Here is a 19,626-nt window from a genome sequence, read left to right on the forward strand (position 1 = left end):
TTAAATGACTTGTTTTATGTGTTGGTGAGGGCAACGTGGTGTGCCAGGCCTACTCAACGCTGCCCTTTTCTCCAGTCTGTTCCTCAGTGGTTTTATTGGGCCTGGCCGTGTGGTGTTGTGTTATCATGCAGAGCCAGAGTAGTGACACGCGCTGGGGCCCGATCTGGCCCGACCCAGCCCACCTGCCTCAAAGGCAGGCAGGCTTTACAGAGCTGAATACCGTGCTCTCTCTTTGCTGGGCCGTTATAAGAGGCGGGTGCTGGGGGCCGAGGGGCAGAGTAAGCACAGGACGTATCTGCCTTTTATACGTGCTGGCGTGCCTCCCTTCATGTGCCGGGCAGATTTGTGGCAGGGCCCTCTGAACTCAGAATATTAATATGGCTGCGCTGCCTGGAGGGGACAGGGCTCATTGCAACAGTCTGAGAGGAAGGGAGGGAGGAAAATAACTACTCGTTCTTTCTCAATCTCGCTCTCTCATTCTCACTTTCTTGGGTTAAAGTACTCACCTACACAGCTGTTCAATGGTCTCCCGAGTGGCGCAGCGGTCTATGGCACTGCATCCCAGTGCTAGAGGCGTCACTACAGACCCTGGTTCGATTCAAGGCTGTATCACAACCAACCGTGATTGGGAGTCCCATAGGACGCCGCATTATTGGCCCGGTGTCGTTCGGATTTGGCCGGGGTAGGCTGTCAATGTAAATACTAATTTTTTCTTAACTGACTTGCCTAGTTAAATAAAGGTTAAATAAAAAGTACAATGGCATCACAAGTTATCATTGTCTTATGAGCTATCTCCGTTGAGTCAGTCACCTGCTCTGCCACCCACATCAGTTAAAGGGATACTTCGGGATTTTGGCAGAGAGTCAGATGAATTTTCCCCAGAGTCAGATGAACTGGTGGATACTATTTTTATGTCTGTGTGTAGTTTGAAGGAAGTTGCTAACTATCGCCATCGCAATTGCTAACTAGCGTTAGCGCAATGACTGGAAGTCTATGGGTAACTGCTCATTACGCTAATGCTGGTTGGCATTGTCTCGCTAAACTTCCTCCTGGACACCGAGACATACAAATGGTATCCAGGAGTTCATCTGACTCTGTAGAAGTAGTTAAAGGGCCTCATTGCCAAAATCCCGAAGTATCATTTTATCTTCACCCCGTCTCAATCATTGGATGTACCTTATCATCCCACGTCTGCCCCTGTATCAGTGTTAGTTGGATACACACACACACACACACACACACTCCCTCTCTACCAGGAGTGTGTCAGGAGTGTGTGAACAGTCTCCCTCAGCCCTCCCATCATAAATGGCTTATCAATATAAATCTGACCATATGCGGCTTTCAGGCACTCCATCATTGCCAGATGGACTGACACACACACACACACTGCCAGAGGTGTAAAATGTGTGCATAAATCAGTGGTGGATCAGGGGCTTCTCAGAAGCCATCTCTCTAGCAGCAGTCTGGAAAGGTTGAATTCATCTCAACCCTAATAGAAGACAGGTGTCTGTTATAGTGATCCTCTCCACTGAAACCAATGCTCTCTTCTTGCCATGAAGCTCACAGCACAGCTTGGGTAAGTACTGTATGTTCCTCATAATAAATATGTCTGCCAAGCTGAGAGAGAAACAAAGATGGAGAGAGATGTCTGAGGGATACCTGAGTGAGAGAAAAGTACTGTCTGACAGACAGTGAGAACCTATCACTGGGTTTAGCTGTTTTCTATCCAGAAGTAGCCTATAAAGAGCTCTGTTGGAGTGAAGTGAGCATGACATCCAGAGATGCAGCAGCAGTGTGAGGACTAGAGGAGGGACTAGAGGAGGGTTAGGCTGGTGTATGTCTGTCCAGACCCAGACTGATACACTTTTAAATTAGGATGAGTTTGTCTTGGTAATACTGTCCAATTGAGCTTCAGAGACATTAATAAATGCTGCTGCTGTTGTTGGTAGGATCAATGGGGGTGACATTTTGTGTGTGCGTGTGTCCGATCTCCGTCCAGCAGGCAGTGACATTGATTTCCTCTCCCTGTAACTTCCTGTGTGAGCTGATAGATAGTTTCCAGTGGCAGCCCTCTGTCTCACTGCCAGACTATTCTGATCCCCATCTCTCCTTCTTTCATCCCTCCATCCCTGAGCTCCAGACCACAGCCCTCTCATTTATTAATCATCACCACTGATCTCAGAGTGTGTGTGTGTGTGTGTGTGTGTGTGTGTGTGTGTGTGTGTGTGTGTGTGTGTGTGTGTGTGTGTGTGTGTGTGTGTGTGTGTGTGTGTGTGTGTGTGTGTGTGGTAGAAGAAGAAGGAATTAGAGGGGGAGAGAAATGGAAGGAGAGAGAATCAGGCCCTGGTTTTAAGTATACACTTTCTCCACATCCATCTCACTAGCTTCATATCTGCATCTCTTCACCCCTCCATCTCGCCACGGTCCAGATCCAAGAGATCCCGTCCGTGTGGACGACATGACGTCATGCAGCTTAGCTTAGGAGAGAGAGAGCACTAGCATGGCTCTGCTGTGAAATAAGGATACTCATGAAATCATTCACTTTTCCAACGTGTTATGTAATGGATTGCAGTATGAGAATCATTGTGACCTTTGACCATGTAAAGCCATGGTGAAGTCACAACTCCAAAAGGAAATACTAATTTGGTCGTGTACTGAGTCTTATCGTCCTTATCAAGGTGTTTGATAGAGGCTTTTGGTTTGACATTTTATTTTCTTCGAGGTGATTATCTGGCAGAGTTGTTATAAATATGATGTATTGATTGATAATGACACGCTATATATGTTTATCACATTTCAGTTTTCTATTTTCAGATCCCATTCTCTCTGGTCCAGTTTCCACTGTGGGAGTATTTAAAGGTATGGATCCTCCTCTGTCTCTCTGTGCTGTAATGTGTCCCTGTAATGATGGTGCCATAAAGTCGTAATAGGATGCTTATGTTCTGACACATTTACAGTGGAGTCGGACCTACTTGGCCATGTCTCCTCGGCAGTAGAGGTTGGGAAATTATGGCCTTGTTTAATGGGTCAAAATGGCATTGTCAACTCTCTCTCTCTCTCTCTCTCTCTCTCTCTCTCTCTCTCTCTCTCTCTCTCTCTCTCTCTCTCTCTCTCTCTCTCTCCCTCCCCCTCTCTCTCTCTCTCTCTCTCTCTCTCCCTCCCCCTCTCTCTCTCTCTCTCTCTCTCTCTCTCTCCTCTCTCTCTCTCTCTCTCTCTCTCTCTCTCTCTCTCTCTCTCTCTCTCTCTCTCTCTCTCTCTCTCTCTCTCTCTCTCTCTCTCTCTCTCTCTCTCTCTCTCTCTCTCTCTCTCTCTCTCTCTCACACACACTATCTCTCTCTCTCTCTCCTTCTCCATTGTCTGGTCTTGGACACATAAAAGCTGTTTTTTCTTTGAAAGCGTTTGTGAGAGTGACATCATGTCTCCGGGGGCGCGGGCAGTAGAACATTCCATTAACGTTAGGCCCAAACGAGCAGTGCAGCGTGGACTGACCAGGAGGGGAGGGAGGGGGGTCAATAGACCACACAGCTGTGCGGGAGCGGGGGATGGATCTGCACCCCCTGCTGCAGAGTAAGACGTGTCATTCACAAGCCCCTCTTTGTCACAATCTCAAAGGCCTTCACTCCAGGCTATCTGCACACAGCCATTAGGAAAAAGTTTAACTGGACAGGCCAGCTCTGGAATCTGGCCCCTCTCCCCAAACTCCGCTCTCCCCTCCTCTCTCTTGTCCCCTCTGCCCATCTACCCTTCTATCCTATCTCCTCTAATCTCTCCTCTCGCCTACCGGCCTGTATGAATTGTAGTCTCTCCTGGAGATCCCTGGCCTGAAAACCATAAAAGCTTCACTTAGAAAAGTAAAACTAATAGCTAGCTAATGGTTAAATGTATTTTTTGGTTGTTTGGAGAGCCAGGAGACTGGTTAATGTGTGTTAATGTGTGTGTCTGTGTGCGCCTGCCGTCTGTGTGTGGCGTTCTCACCCTGAGCTCCACATCTGCTCCGGGGTACAAATGTGCTGCGTTACGGCTTTTTATTTCTGTTTCATACGGAGCCAGCAGCACAGCTGTCAGCAGACACACAGAGCTCCTCACACGTCACCCAACCAGTACAGACCAACAGAGACCTTCCTCATCCCATTAACATGCTATGAGATCAATCTATACTAAGAAATGTAGCTACACGCAACTCAAACGTTCATGCTAATATCTCACGACGTCAATGCATGATTTTATGTTAAACTTGCACACACATTTCACAAGTTAGGATTTAGCCCCCTATGTCAATCGAATTCACTCAACAAATGAGCCAGAGCAATCAGCAAACCAACACTACGTACCTTTTAACCACCAGATCCATATAAACATCCCCAACACACACACTGTCTTCCTCCCATAGCCCACCAAACCAACATAGCTTATTACAAACATGTCCATCACCACATAAGTCTACACCACACGCACACACACACAGTAGAAGGAGGATGAGGTAGGTCTATTTTGACCAGGCAGATTTCCCTCTTATTAGTCATTCAGGAGGGAGAAGTGGAGAGGCTTCCCACCATGCAGGCCTTTGATGTGGAAAACAAAGTCTCCCTTTCAATCTGCAACCTAATGGAATAAATATGACACATCCTCTCCCTGCTCTCCCAAATCTACATGTGTGTTTACGTTTGAACGTGTGTGAGTATACGCGTGTGCGTGCGTGCGTGCGTGCGTGCGTGTGTGTGTTAGATAGAGATCATGTATGCTAGAGATTAAGTTAGCAGGAAGGTTAATAAACTCAGCAAAAAAAGAAACATCCTCACTGTCAACTGCGTTTAATTTCAGCAAACTTTACATGTGTAAATATTTGTATGAACATACCAAGATTCAAAAACTGAGACATAAACTGAACAAGTTCCACAGACATGTGACTAACAGAAATGGAATAATGTGTCCCTGAACAAAGGGGGGGGGGGGTCAAAATCAAAAGTAACAGTCAGTATCTGGTGTGGCCACCAACTGCATTATGTACTGCAGTGCATCTCCTCATGGACTGCATCAGATTTGCCAGTTCTTACTGTGAGATGTTGCCCCATTCTTCCACCAAGGCACCTACAAGTTCCTGGACATTTCTGGGGGGGAATGGCCCTAGCCCTCACCCGCCGATCCAACAGGTCCCAGACGTGCTCAATGGGATTGAGATCCGGGCTCTTCGCTGGTCATGGCAGAACACTGACATTCCTGTCTTGCAGGAAATCACGCACAGAACGGGCAGTATGGCTGGTGGCATTGTCATGCTGGAGGGTAATGTCCGGATGAGCCTGCAGGAAGGGTACCACATGAGGGAGGAGGATATCTTCCCTGTAACGCACAGCGTTAAGATTGCCTGCAATGACAACAAGCTCAGTCCGATGATGCTGTGACACACCGCCCCAGACCATGACGGACCCTCCACCTCCAAATCGATCCTGCTCCAGAGTACAGGCCTCGGTGTAACGCTCATTCTTTCGACGATAAACGCGAATCCGACCATCACCCCTGGTGAGACAAACCGTGACTCATCAGTGAAGAGCACGTTTTGCCAGTCCTGTCTGGTCCAGCGACGGTGGGTTTGTGCCCATAGGCAACGTTCTTGCCAGTGATGTCTGGTGAGGACCTGCCTTACAACAGACCTACAAGCCCTCAGTCCAGCCTCTCTCAGCCTATTGTGGACAGTCTGAGCACTGATGGAGGGATTGTAAGTTCCTGGTGTAACTCAGGCAGTTGTTGTTGCCATCCTGTACCTGTCCCGCAGGTGTGATGTTCGGATCTACCGATCCTGTGCAGGTGTTGTTACACGTGGTCTGCCACTGCGAGGATGATCAGCTGCCCGTCCTGTCCTCCCTGCAGCGCTGTCTTAGGCGTCTCACAGTACAGACATTGCAATTTATTGCCCTGGCCACATCTGCAGTCCTCATGCCTCCTTGAAAGACAGGGTCCCGAAAAAGGGACATTTCTTTTTTTGCTAAGTTTATTTGTAATTATTCCATACTGTTCCTCAATTGCCTGCCCCTTTATGAAATCATCCCTGCTTCGTCTGTTCTATGACAACCAAACTGTTACAATGTGTTTTCAAGAAGGACCAGCAATTATCTGTCAGCCTTGGGCCGAACCTGCAGCCCAACTACATCCAGAACTCTACACCAGAATCCAACACAACCAAACAGCATTCAGACCTGCCATGCTCACCAATGTTGCGGAGAGAGGGAAAGGATGGCATGATGGTTGTTTTATAGCAGCAGCTAGGAGGTTGTGTAATTGTGTAATTAGCTAGCGGTGAGGTATTGTGTAATTAGTTGGGGTTCCAGTCCAACCTGTTTTATATGACGTTAGCCCAGATAGTGCCTTCTGTCACAATATTTGAACATAAACACAGAAATATGGAACACAGAGTCCTGAACTGATCCAACATCATAAGCTCCATGGTGAATATAACTCCATAAGCTCCATGGTGAATATACAGTGGGGAGAACAAGTATTTGATACACTGCCGATTTTGCAGGTTTTCCTACTTACAAAGCATGTAGAGGTCTGTAATTTTTATCATAGGTACACTTCAACTGTGAGAGAAGTTACTGGTTGGTAGGTGATCAAATACTTATGTCATGCAATAAAATGCAAATGAATTACTTAAAAATCATACAATGTGATTTTCATTCTTTGGGGATGCTTTTCTGCAAAGGGGACAGGACGACTGCACCGTATTGAGGGGAGGATGGATCGGGCCATGTATCGCGAGATCTTGGCCAACAACCTCCTTCCCTCAGTAAGAGCAATGAAGATGGGCCGTGGCTGGGTCTTCCAGCATGACAACGACCCGAAACACACAGCCAGGGCAACTAAGCAGTGGCTCCGTAAGAAGCATCTCAAGATCCTGGAGTGGCCTAGCCAGTCTCCAGACCTGAACCCAATAGAAAATCTTTGGAGGGAGCTGAAAGTCCGTACTGCCCAGCGACAGCCCCGAAACCTGAAGGATCTGGAGAAGGTCTGTATGGAGGAGTGGGCCAAAATCCCTGCTGCAGTGTGTGCAAACCTGGTCTACCTGGAACTACAGGAAACGTATGATCTCTGTAATTGCAAACAAGGTTTCTGTACCAAATATTAAGTTCTGCTTTTCTGATGTATCAAATACTTATGTCATGCAATAGAATGCAAATGAATTACTTAAAAATCATACAATGTGATTTTCTGGATTTTTGTTTTAGATTCCGTCTCTCACAGTTGAAGTGTACCTATGATAAAACCTGCAAAATCTCCCCACTGTAACTCCATAAGCTCCATGGTGAATATAACTCCATAAGCTCCATGGTGAATATAACTCCATAAGCTCCATGGTGAATATAACTCCATAAGCTCCATGGTGAATATTGAACAAATGTTGTTTCTTCCACATTTGGCATGATAGTATAGACTGCAGACAGCTCTCTTCAGCTGGGTCCATTCTGTTCCCTCTTCACTTGGATGAGACCTAACCCCCATGAACATGTTCAAATAACAGAGCTTAGCTTCTCTTCTCTACTGACAGAGTGAGTCAATTAGTTCACATATGAGTACAGCATAACTTTATCAGCCAGGGCTCTTCTGCTGAGCAGAGGAGTTTTGGGGACCTTTACTGCACTTTTTTCTTGTCTTTCCCTTTCCCCTTCCCCCTCTCTTTCTGTCCTGTAATGTGCTTGGGAAAAGAGCGAATGACATCATTCTGGAGATGGCGAAGGGAACACAGAAATAGCCGCGCAGTTTGGTTCCCAGCCCCAGGCCGATTCCGATGAGGTTTGGGATGTGTTTTTAATGCGTCTGATAACTCAAATAACCACCCCCTCTTCTCCCTCTTTCTCCCTCTCTCTATCTCTCTTTCTCTCTCTCCTTTCTCTCTCCTCTCAGACTCAGTGGTCATGGAGGCAAGGTCACACTCTCTACTCTTGGCAGGCTGCAGTGTGCGGAGCTTTTGCAGGTGCAGAGGATTATATGCTGCTTTGGGAAAGGCAGAGAGGGAGGGACGGAGAGGAGGTTGGATGGTAGAGGGCCAGGAATATAGAAAGTTTAACCAAGCCAGATTCCTGAAGAATTCTACACCGGTTGCCTCAGTTGGCACAGTGTCTTTTACCTGCGTCACAGGCCTGGAAAGACAAGAGACCGTTGAAAAAAGAGAAAGCACTTTTGATTGATCTAATGTTTTTGCTGTAGATAGAGGTAAAGTTATTGGTCGATTGACTCACTCTGTCAGTAAGTGCTGCACACATAGAGGGCCAGGTTTCAGTGTTGTGCCTCAGCACAGATGAGCATCAGGGGAATGGAAGAAAGGAGGAGAAGAGAGGGGAGTCCAGGAGGGGGGAGAAGGGCCCGCCCTCGGCACTGGGGCCCATGCAGCTGTCTGACATCCTGAGCAATGAGGCCTGAAGCGGTCTCAGGCAGAGAGAGAGAGAAACCGAGAGGGAGGGGGGACAAAATAGTGAGCAAAAGAGAGGTGGAGAGTGTGAGAGAGTACATGAGTAACAGAGAGAGAGATATGGATACAGAGACAAAGAGAGAGAGAGAGACGAAGAGAGAAAGGGAGACAGTTGGGCCATAACTCTTTAGTCTGTGTGACAGGCCAGACAAAAAGCAGATTTGTAGGAGCTGAGGGCTGGGGCTGAGGACACTGCACCCTGAGGACCATAGACATGGCCACAAGCCACCCCACCTGGAGCAAACACACACTGGGAAGAGAGGGGGGTGGAAGGGCAGTTGGAGGGGGAGAGGAGAGAGAGAGGAAAGATGGGGGGTGTAGTAGAGGGAGAGAAATTGAGAGGTGAGGAGTAGAGATGGAATAAGAGAGGAGGTAGAATAGATGGGGGAGGAGAGAGAAAGCCAGAATGACAGAGGGGGAGACGGTGTAATCTCTGAGTCTGAGTTGAGTTGATTTCCCCACACAACAGAGGACCAAGAGGGATGCTCAGGTTTCACTCGACTTCCCCACATCCTGCCTTATAAAGTATGTGTGATCCAGTCAGCATAGGAAATAGTCACACTTCATATATTCCTCTACTTGTGTGGAAGGCTAAGAGACACATAATGGCACGGTCTCTTATCTTCTATGAACCGCCTGTTGAATCGACACTTTCATTGCCAGACCACTAAACTGGATTACTTAATTGACTGATTTTACGTAATTGACAGATTTTTACTTAATTGACTGATTTTGTATTTAACCTTGCTTGTAATGTCGATCACATCATGTGATTTTACACCAGTTCTAGATCCCAAAGCGACCCGGCTTATTAGATTTGCATGGATACCAAATGCTTTGAGGGATACCCAAGTATCGTAGAATCCAGTATGTTTTATCAACACAGAGTCTACAAGAGTATACTTGGTGAGGGTTGGGAAAATCAAAAGTCCGAGAAGTCAGCGACATACTCCCAGCTAGTCAAATCCATACTCATTCTCAGAACAGTGCTTACAACAATGGTAAAAGTCCCAAAGCATATAGAGATGGTTATTGGAAACCTCTTATAACATTTAAATGTATGACAGTTACATGGCCAAGCATCAGCTCCTCTCCCTCACTGCTCTTCAGTAGCCCATTATGTCCCTGACAGCAGTTGCTATGTAATGTAGTCTGGACGATAGTCAGTCAGACAGACAGACACTGAGAGGGTGTAGAGGTTTTGGCACTCTCCTCCCCCTCCTCTCCTCTCAGTGGGGACACCCCTGGAACCTTCAGAGTGTGCGCCTCCAAACTTGGCCTGGGTTTAGATAGGGGGAGGGGGGGGGGGGGTGACCGCTCCTGTAGCGCTGCATAAAGAAAAGCAGCCGGGGTGGGAGGAGGGGGGGTGAGACTGACAGACAGAGACAGACAGACCGACAGTGTGTGGGGATAGTCCCTGTGTGTGTAGTGTTTAGTGAGGCGTGGGCCTGACTGACGGTGTGGGAGGAATAGTGGGTCTGGTCTAGGAATGGAACTGTATTGGGGAAACATCTTTGAGAGTATCAATGTATCCCATTGAATCATGAAATGTAGCTAACTATTATTTTGATGTTAAAAAGGTCATAAGAGTGTATTTTGTCATTACAGAACAGAAATGTTTGCAGTGCACTCATTTTGTTTGCGTGTGTGTGTGTGTGTGTTATTCGCTGCGTTTCCAGGTGGAATAGCAGCGTTCGTCACCACTCCCCTGGATGTGGCTAAGACCAGGATCATGTTGGCCAAGGTAAGGCCCAATCAAGCTAACCCAGGCCGGGCCAGCTACAGGACTGTTCAACACTGTCTGTCTGCTGAGTGACGCCTCACAGACAGAAAGCCCCACAGTGAACTGCAGTTCTCTAATGTAGACAAAGCAGAGACACACTGCCATGGAGAACAGAACAGAGTATGGACAGTGGTGACACGCACATTCACTCTGTGTTCTCCACAGCCCATTGTTGAATGGACAGTGTTCTGTGGACATGTTTGTGTTCATGTTTAATGTTAGCTGTAGTACATCTGGACAGGCCAGAGTAGTTTCCAATGGAACGGACAGACAGGCCTCTCATCTCTCTGAGAGAGCAGGAACAGAAGGCTTGTGTCATTGTGTTAGCCTAGCTCTGCTCTGCCTGTCCTGGTATATCATGCGTTTACTCTGCTAGCTCCTGTGTTTGTCTGACTGTGTCTCTCTGTGTTATGTTAGTGGGGGTGTTGTGAGTTCAGTTGAGCCCTGTCGTTGTGTCCTTGGATAAGACAAAGTGTTCTGTGCTTTTTGTTCTCCGCGATGACAAATGAGATACTACTTTTTTACTCTGTAACACTTCAGTTGGTTAGACGTGGCGCTTGTGTGAAGATGGTGAAAACAATGTTGTATGATGTGTCAACATTTGCCATAAACATGTTTTAGCAGGGGTTATAGAGTTAGGGGTGAGGTCGCTTGGGATTTTATTGGCATAATATTATCTAGTTGTTACATTAATTCATGTTTTTAGTGCTAAAACACACAATGGAGCATTTTCTGACTCTATAAAACCCCACATAAGATCACCCATGGTAGTTAATTTCCCTTCTTTACCTCACCGGGGCCCTGAACGCCTGTTGCACAAGCCCAGACAGGACTGAGGTGTGGGGTGAAGAGAAGTGGGGGTGGAGGGGAGGAGGGCTGTTGATGGGATATGGCGGTGTTGAAGCTTGTCACATTAGTTTCCTCCTGTTCCAGAAGAAAAGTCAGAGCCAGGGGTGGGTCTGCTGGCTGGGACAGGGGTGGGTCTGGTCTGCTGGCTGGGACAGGGGTGGGTCTGCTGGCTGGGACAGGGGTGGGTCTGCTGGCTGGGACAAGGCTGGGTCTGCTGGCTGGGACAGGGGTGGTTCTGCTGGCTGCTGGCTCAGAGAGACTGCTCGGACTGTTCCTCAGTGGCCAGCAGGACCTAGAAAAACACAGAACAGGACTCTTACCATGCTGCACTGCCCACAGCCTGGCAAACAGCACTGTGTCCTCTGAAACCTGAAGATATTTACTAACGCTGCAGATATTACTAACTCTGCAGATATTTGCTTTAAAGCAGTATCCAAATCCATAGGATGTAGTGATCACAATATAATAGCCATATCTAGGAATACCAAAGTTCCAAAGGCTGGGCCTAATGTAGTGTATAAGAGGTAATACACTAAGTTTTATTGTGATTCATATGTTGATGATGTAAAGAATATTTGCTGGTCTGTGGTGTGTAATGAGGAGCAACCAGACGCTGTACTTGACGCATTTATGAAACTACTGTTACTAAGTATGCATCCATTAAGAAAATGACTGTAAAAATTGTTAAATCCCCTTGGATTGATGAGGAATTGAAAAATTGTATGGTTGAGAGGGATGAGGCAAAAGGTATGGCAATTAAGTCTTGCAGCCCAACTGATTGGCAAACATACTGCAAATTAAGAAATCATGTGACTAAACTAAATTAAAATAAACTACACTGTGAAATAAAGGTAAATTATATAAAGAATGATAGTAAAAAGCTTTGGGGCAACTTAAATAACATTTTGGGGAAAAAAGCCAACTCGACTCCTTATTCATTGAATCAGATGGCTCATTCATCACAAAGCCCACTGATATTGCAAACTACTTTAATTACTTTTCATTGGCAAGATAAGCAAACTTAGGGATGACATGCCAGCAACAAATGCTGTCACTACACATCCAAGTATATCAGACCAAATTATGAAAGACAAGAATTGTACTTTTGAATTCCGTAAAGTCAGTGTAGAAGAGGTGAAAAAATTATTGTTGTCAGTCAACAATGACAAGCCACCGGGGTCTGACAATCTGGATGGAAAATTACTGCGGATAATAGCAGACGATATTGCCACTCCTATTTGCCACATCTTCAATTTAAGCCTACTAGAGAGTGTGTGCCCTCAGGCCTGGAGGGAAGCTAAAGTCATTCCGCTACCCAAGAATAGTAAAGCCCCATTTACTGGCTCAAATAGCCAACCAATCAGACTGTTACAAACCCTTAGTAAACTTCTGGAAAAAATTGTGTTTGACCAGATACAATGCTATTTCACAGTAAACAAATTGACAACAGAATTTCAGCATGCTTATTGGGAAGGACACTCAACAAGCACAGCACTTACACAAATGACTGATGATTGGCTGAGAGAAATTGATGATAAAATGATTGTGGGGGCTGTCTTGTTAGACTTCATTGCAGCTTTTGACATTATCGATCATAGTCTGCTGCTGGAAAAACGTATGTGTTATGGCTTTACACCACCTGCTATAATCTGGATAAAGAGTTACTTGTCTAACAGAACACTTAGGGTGTTCTTTAATGAAAGCCTCTCAAATATAAGCCAGTTAGAATCAGGAATTCCCCAGGGTAGCTGTTTAGGCCCCTTGCAATTTTTACTAACGACATGCCACTGACTTTGAGTAAAGCCAGAGTGTCTATGTATACATGTCAGCTACTACAGTGACTGAAATGACTGCAACACTCAATGAAGAGCTGCAGTTAGTTTCAGAGTGGGTGGCAAGGAATAAGTTAGACCTAAATATTTCTGAAGCTAAAAGCATTGTATTTGGAACAAAACACTCACTAAACCCTAAACCTCAACTAAATCTTGGAATAAATAATGTGGAAATTGAGGAAGTTGAGATGACTAAAGTGCTTGGAGTAACCCTAGATTGTAAACTGTCATGGTCAAAATATATTGATGCAGTAGTAGCTAAGATGGGGAGAAGTCTGTCTATTATAAAGCTATGGTCTGCCTTCTTAACAACACTATCAACAAGGCAGGTCCTACAGGCCCTAGTTTTGTCACACCTTGACTACTGTTCAGTCCTGTGGTCAGGTGCCACAAAAAAGGACTTAGGAAAATTGCAATTGGCTCAGAACAGGGCAGCACGGCTGGTCCTTGGATGTACACAGACAGCTAATATTAATAATATGCAGGTCAATCTCTCCTGGCTGAAAGTGGAGGAGAGATTGACTTCATCACTACTTTTATTTATGAGAGGTAGAATGCACCGAGCTGTCTGTCTAAACTACTGGCACACAGCTCGGACGCCCATTCATACCCCACAAGACATGTCTCTTCACAGTCCACAATGTCCTCACAGTCACCAAGTCCAGAACAGACTATGGGAGGCACACAGTACTACATAGAGCCATGACTACATGGAACTCTATTCCACATCAAGTAACTGACACGAGCAGTAAAATTAGATTGAAAAAAAACAGATAAAAAACACCTTATGGAACAGCGTGGACTGTAAAGCAACACAAGCATTGCCACAGACACATGCATACACACACACGATAACATACGCACTATACATAGACATGGATTTAGTACTGTAGATATGTGGTAGTGGTGGAGTAGGGGCCTGAGGGCACACAGTGTGTTGTGAAATCTGTGAATGTATTGTAATGTTTTTAAACTTGTATAAACTGCCTTAATTTTGCTGGACCCCAGGAAGAGTAGCTGCTGCTTAGGTAGCAGCTAATGGGGATCCATAATAAATACAAAAACAAATACTGCTGGGCACACAAAAACACACAGGGTGATTTACAGTCCAGGTCGCAGTTATGCTAACCCCGCACCCCACCCTTCACTTCCCCTCCTCTCTTTAATCACCCTCCCATTCCTCTTGCCACGCTAGTCCCTCCCCCCCTCAAGCTTAACTACTTCTCCCACTCCCCAATCCTGATCCCACTCCCCCCAATCAAGACCTCTGGCATAAAACTGCAACAGGTGGAGTGTGGGCGGTGGGTGGTTATGGGTGTCACCTGTGTTGCCACCGATGTCTGTGTGGGGAGGAGTGGGAGGAGGTTGGATGGGAGATGAAGACTAAACAGGGTGTCTGTCCAAGTGGCAGGAAGTGGAGGAGACTATCCATCTATCGTCACGTCTCTTATTTGTTCTTTCTCTCTCTCTCTTAGGCTGGGACTAGTACAGCGAGTGGAAACATCCCACTGGTGCTGTTAGATGTGTGGAAGACTAGGGGCTTGACGGGGTAAGTATGGCTCATCACACGCTGCTGTTCTGGGGGAACCTGAGGACTAGGCTGGGGTAGCCTTTTGTACCTATGTACACATTTCAACAAGTGTCTCTGACTAGGTATCCCCTTCCCCTTTCTATTGTTGAAAGACTGTGTTTAAAAAAATCTTAAACCATTTCTCTTAGCCTGTACATTTTTTTTGACTTTGCATTATCTGATTTAAAGTCCTACAGTTCTTCGCATAATCAGGTTTGCCTGCTGGTAGGAACACTAGTCAGGGGACATAAATTCAGCGCAGAAACCTGAAAAATTAGAATTAAGAGCTTTCCGAGACATAACTTTTCTGAATAGTCCTATTGATTAAGACATTAGTAGGGCCAACGGTACGGTTTATGTGTGGAGCTGAATGTGTGATGTGTTTATGACATCTCCTAATGAAAAGGCCAGGTCAGGAGGGAATGATGGCCTGCCAGCCCTAAACCAAACAGCCCTGTGAATAATAGTCTGGTGTGTATGAGCAGCCATCATTTAGTTAAGATATACAGGTCCTGATGTTAATAGCAGATTTGGTTTGGGGTGGTGCCAAAAACACTCTCTCAGGCACTATCAGAGATTGTTTGAGTAGGCTGCAGTAATGGAATCTAATCAGAGAGTGCAATTATGTTGGGAAGAGGTTCTGATTCAACATTAACTGGCTGTTTAATAACCCCCGGGTAGTTCCTTAATCACACTCGGCTGGGGAGAGAGAAGACCAGGGACGGGGTGGGCTTCAACACACTCGGCTAGGGAGAGAGAAGACCAGGGACGGGGTGGGCTTCAACACACTCGGCTGGGGAGAGAGAAGACCAGGGACGGGGTGGGCTTCAACACACTCGGCTGGGGAGAGAGAAGACCAGGGACGGGGTGGGCTTCAACACACTCGGCTGGGGAGAGAGAAGACCAGGGACGGGGTGAGCTTCAACACACTCGGCTGGGGAGAGAGAAGACCAGGGACGGGGTGGGCTTCAACACACTCGGCTCGGGAGAGAGAAGACCAGGGACGGGGTGAGCTTCAACACACTCGGCTGGGGAGAGAGAAGACCAGGGACGGGGTGGGCTTCAACACACTCGGCTCGGGAGAGAGAAGACCAGGGACGGGGTGGGCTTGTTATTGAATGGCTCTTATGCTCATGAAGCCGTCATACAGAGGGATCCCTTGTAGAAAAGTCTCTACCCTAAGCCTCCCAGCTGCCTCGACAACCCGCCCCTAATTGAAAGAGTATTCTTTGATGTTCCCTGTTTTCTTTGATATTTTGTCTCTCTTTTTCTGGTCTTTTTTTCCTTCTCTTCTCTAACTCTTGGTTTACTGATAAGATAGCTGCAGAGGGAGGTTTTCTGTACAGCTGATGGAGCAAGCATAATAAACCGTACAACATGGAGTTCCCCAAATGCCTTCCCCTGATAGTGATACACACAGTCTCTCTGGGACAACCAGTGGAAGGAAAAGCAGTGTCGTGATTCCATAGGGAAAAAACTTGGCAGTTACGCCGGGGCTGGGGCTTTAAAGCTTTAATTATGGTAATAGGCCCAATTGCAGTCTAGTGAAGCCATAAAGTGCTTCCATCTGTTTGCTGTGCACCAGAGCCCTGCCGAGCCCTGCCTGTCTGCCTTACAACTGGGTTAGACCAACGTTACACACCTCCTCACCACACTAACCAAAACACATCGACAGCCAGGACCTCCCCACACCAACCAGAATGAAGCTGAAACACGCCAAAACAATGTAAACCTGAGTTCAGCAAGTCCACTCCACTTCGCATGACCTAACCCTACTGCTCAGACTTTGAACCCAACTGTCTGCTCCAGGGTTGGGGTCAATTCTGAATTGAATTGCAAATTGCATTTTAATTCCAATTCAATTCTTGAATTTTAATTGATTTTGAATTGGCCACAACCCACAGGTGAAGAATTTAAATAGAATGTGAATTAAAGGAAGTAGAATTTAATTTAATGAAATTCAAATGGCTTATTTATTCTACACATCACCATAGACATTTTTATTTTGACCTCCATGTATGGTTACCAATACTATGTAGCATAAGGTTGAAACATTCTAGGATCATGTTATGGGTTGTCTATAATAATTCATAATTCCCTTTTAAATATCAGAAAAAACACTGCAGTATGGAAGGGAACAATATAACATTTCATGACAAAGAAAAATACTGTTTGACATATTTGAGTTATAATAAAATGTATTGATTGTATTCTTTGCATTAATCAGTGGCAAAATATTTGTCAAATTAATGAGATTCATGTCTCACTTGAATTGCTTTGAATTCAATTGTACTTCCTTCCATTCAAATTCAATTCAAATTCTGCTTCCTGTAGTGCGTGGCCAATTCAAATTCATTGTTTGAATTTAATTAAATTCCGACTTGACCCCAACCTTGGTCTGCTCATAGGAGGAAACCCAAACAGAAGCATATTGTGTGTTTACCTGTCAACTATACCGCCTGTTCTCCTTTATGCAAAGGCTTCCACCATAGTCACTTCATAGGAGGTGAAAGCTCTAATGGTGAGTGACTACTGTCCACTTCTTTCACATTAGTGCAGATGAAGGTGAAATGATGCATCTCCTTTGAGCAGATCATTAATGAGAAGAAAAGTACTCCTGATTTAAAGGAGATTAAGACATGTGGTGTATCTAAGACCACTGGTTCTCAACATGATTAAGACCAAAGCCTGTGATGAGCAGCTCTCTCTCCTGCTGAGGACTCGGGGTATTTTAGGCTGTGCGGTTAGGAGGCTGTGAGGTGATTGGCTGGTGATCAGGGCCTGACTGATCTGTGTGGCTGGCGGGCTGCTGATGTCAGTGAGTCAGCGAGCCCCAGGGGTTTATGGGAGAAGTTCAGCCATCTTGTTCCACAGGTGGTGCTTCTCCCAGACAGGAAGTGATACACTGTTGTGAGCCAGAACACGTGGAGGTGGTCTGGAGAATTTAGAGTCTTAGAACGCTTTAAGAACTGTGCTGACCCATTGCCAAAACAATCTTTCACATGGGCAGATACTGATAATGGGACATTATTTTCTGTCTATTGCTTTCCTTGGCTTGTTGTTAGGAACAACATTGGCTTCAGTCAGGCACTGGCAGCCTACCACATGAACATTTCGAAAAGAACTGTATTTTGATATATAACACGTGTGATGGAAAAGGTTGAGATTCACACATAGTGGGTGTTAACTTCTATTTCAGTCGAGGGTGATAACTCTGCAAAGAGCAAACTGAAGGGCAGGATGACAAGCTTCGAGAAATGTCCCCTTGCTCATTTGTTCCAGCTTAAGCATTTACACACCCACACGCGCTCACACACACACACGAGCGCAGCCTCTCCGAAACACCCGATCCGACTAGCAGCATTCCTAAACGTGCAGTTCTGTAAATGGCTGGGATAGTTGAGAGATCCCTGACGTGCTTGGCACCTTGTACAGATTTGCAGTTGACAAAATTGATGTATTAGCGGTTAGACCATTTGTGACCCCATTTCTAAATGGAGGGCCATAAAACCTCACCACAGCCCCCACAGGTGTCCCTGGCCTCTGGGGCCTGTTGTGTTACGTAGGTCAGCCCTGGAGCATCCAAGGCACTGAGAGCAGTTCGAGCTGCTGGCCAGAGCAGAGGCAGGGCAGACAGATCGACGAACCGACCGAGGAGTGTAGGGGCGTAGTGGCAGAGTGGGGGTTCTCAGTAAGCAACAAAACAGTCCAATGGATAGGACCCATTATATTTCCAGTCTGTGGGGAGAGAGAGAGAGTAAATGCTATAGTGTGTGTACAAGAGAGTGGAGAAGAGAGAGGGAGAAAAAGAGAGCGAGGAATGACTGGGCTGATCCGGGGTGTGAGAGCTGAGCCAGTTGAGGGGGCTGTTGCTGGACGGCCGCACGGATGGACAGCAGAGGGACGTGTGTGGATGTCATCTGGCCATCAGTCAAGCAGACAGATCAAGCTCCAGGGAGGCCCATCAGGGGGTTCAGCAGTAATCCACAAAACAGCTGTGTGGAAAATGGCCTTGGGAGACTGGCGTACTCTCATGGCCTGTCACCATCCCCTGACCTCCACAACATCAACAGTCTGGAGAGTCCCCTAACTTCTAAAACTTTCTTTGAAACAACTTTCTACTCCCCTAGCTTCTAAAACAGCCAATCCACTCCCCTGTCTTCTAAAATGGACTCAAAAACATCCTCCCCAGTCTCCTGTCTTCAATAACTGACTCTAAATCATCCTCCCCAGTCTCCTGTCTTCTAAATTTGCCTTCAGAACAGCCTCTCCAGTCTCCTAGCTTCTAAAACTGACTCAGAAACAGCTTTTCTGTTCCTTAGCTTCTGAAACTGACTCTAGATCATCTTAATAGGCCCCTGCTCCCTAAAATAGCATGAAATCCTTCTCAGAACATACATCTTAGCAGGGAAACATGGAACAAGACCTAGTCAAATGTTACTCTTGCATAATACCTGATGCAATTTTGTCTGTCTTTTCAGTCTGTTTTCTGGCAGTATACCTCGAGTCACGTCCATCAGTCTGGGAGGTTTTATCTTCCTGGGTGCTTATGAAAAGGTCCGACGCACCCTGCTATAAAGACCCTGTCCCTGGCCTGGGGACGAGGGCAGGTGGGAGAGGGCCCTGTGCTGTGCTGACCCAGCCTGAACTGGCCCCGAGAAGGGACACCTGGTGTGAGTCATCCCTGATCGCATTACCCAGAGGTCTGCGTTCCTGCTCATCAGTGCGCTGCAGATTGAGTTTAACTGAGTGAATTCCATTTTAACAGCAAGGATCGCATATCTCTGAGCCGAGTATCTTCACTGTATGACCATGTGAGTGGAAATGGTATTAAAAGCCATATTTTTACACTATGAAAGTCTTAGTGATTATTTTTGTTCAATGTCACCGCTTTCTCCAGTTCATTGTCTAAAGCTGGGTAGTTAAATGGTAGAATAATCACCTCACAGTAGTTTGTCCGTCCAAGGTTACTGCTCTCCGTTATTCAGTATGGGAATACGGTGAACAAAACCACCTGCATTGAAGAGCCACCAGGGAGCCATTCAGACATACTGTATCTCAGCTCAGAAAGCCTATTAGAGAGGAAGCATCATTAGCTCATCCACCTGCAGGCTGTCATCTCAGTGCTAGA

The 19,626-nt window shown here is 46.2% G+C and overlaps 1 protein-coding gene across 2 annotated transcripts in view; it reads left to right on the forward strand.

The window, feature by feature from the left end:
* slc25a26 (solute carrier family 25 member 26) overlaps positions 1–19,348 on the forward strand; it is a 69,926-nt gene extending 50,578 nt beyond the window's left edge. Inside the window, exons 6-10 of one of the 2 annotated variants that reach the window (XM_039009063.1) lie at positions 2,815–2,859; positions 7,897–7,966; positions 10,141–10,205; positions 14,401–14,474; positions 18,977–19,348. In XM_039009063.1, coding sequence (XP_038864991.1) covers positions 2,815–2,859; positions 7,897–7,966; positions 10,141–10,205; positions 14,401–14,474; positions 18,977–19,073 — 351 coding nt within the window. In that variant the 3' untranslated portion in view covers positions 19,074–19,348. The remainder of the gene's footprint in view (positions 1–2,814; positions 2,860–7,896; positions 7,967–10,140; positions 10,206–14,400; positions 14,475–18,976) is intronic. The other variant, XM_039009070.1, reaches the window with a different exon arrangement.
* Positions 19,349–19,626: the final 278 nt, after the last annotated feature.

The sequence above is a fragment of the Salvelinus namaycush genome, chromosome 2, assembly GCF_016432855.1.
Source record: "Salvelinus namaycush isolate Seneca chromosome 2, SaNama_1.0, whole genome shotgun sequence".
Lineage (NCBI taxonomy): Eukaryota > Metazoa > Chordata > Actinopteri > Salmoniformes > Salmonidae > Salvelinus > Salvelinus namaycush.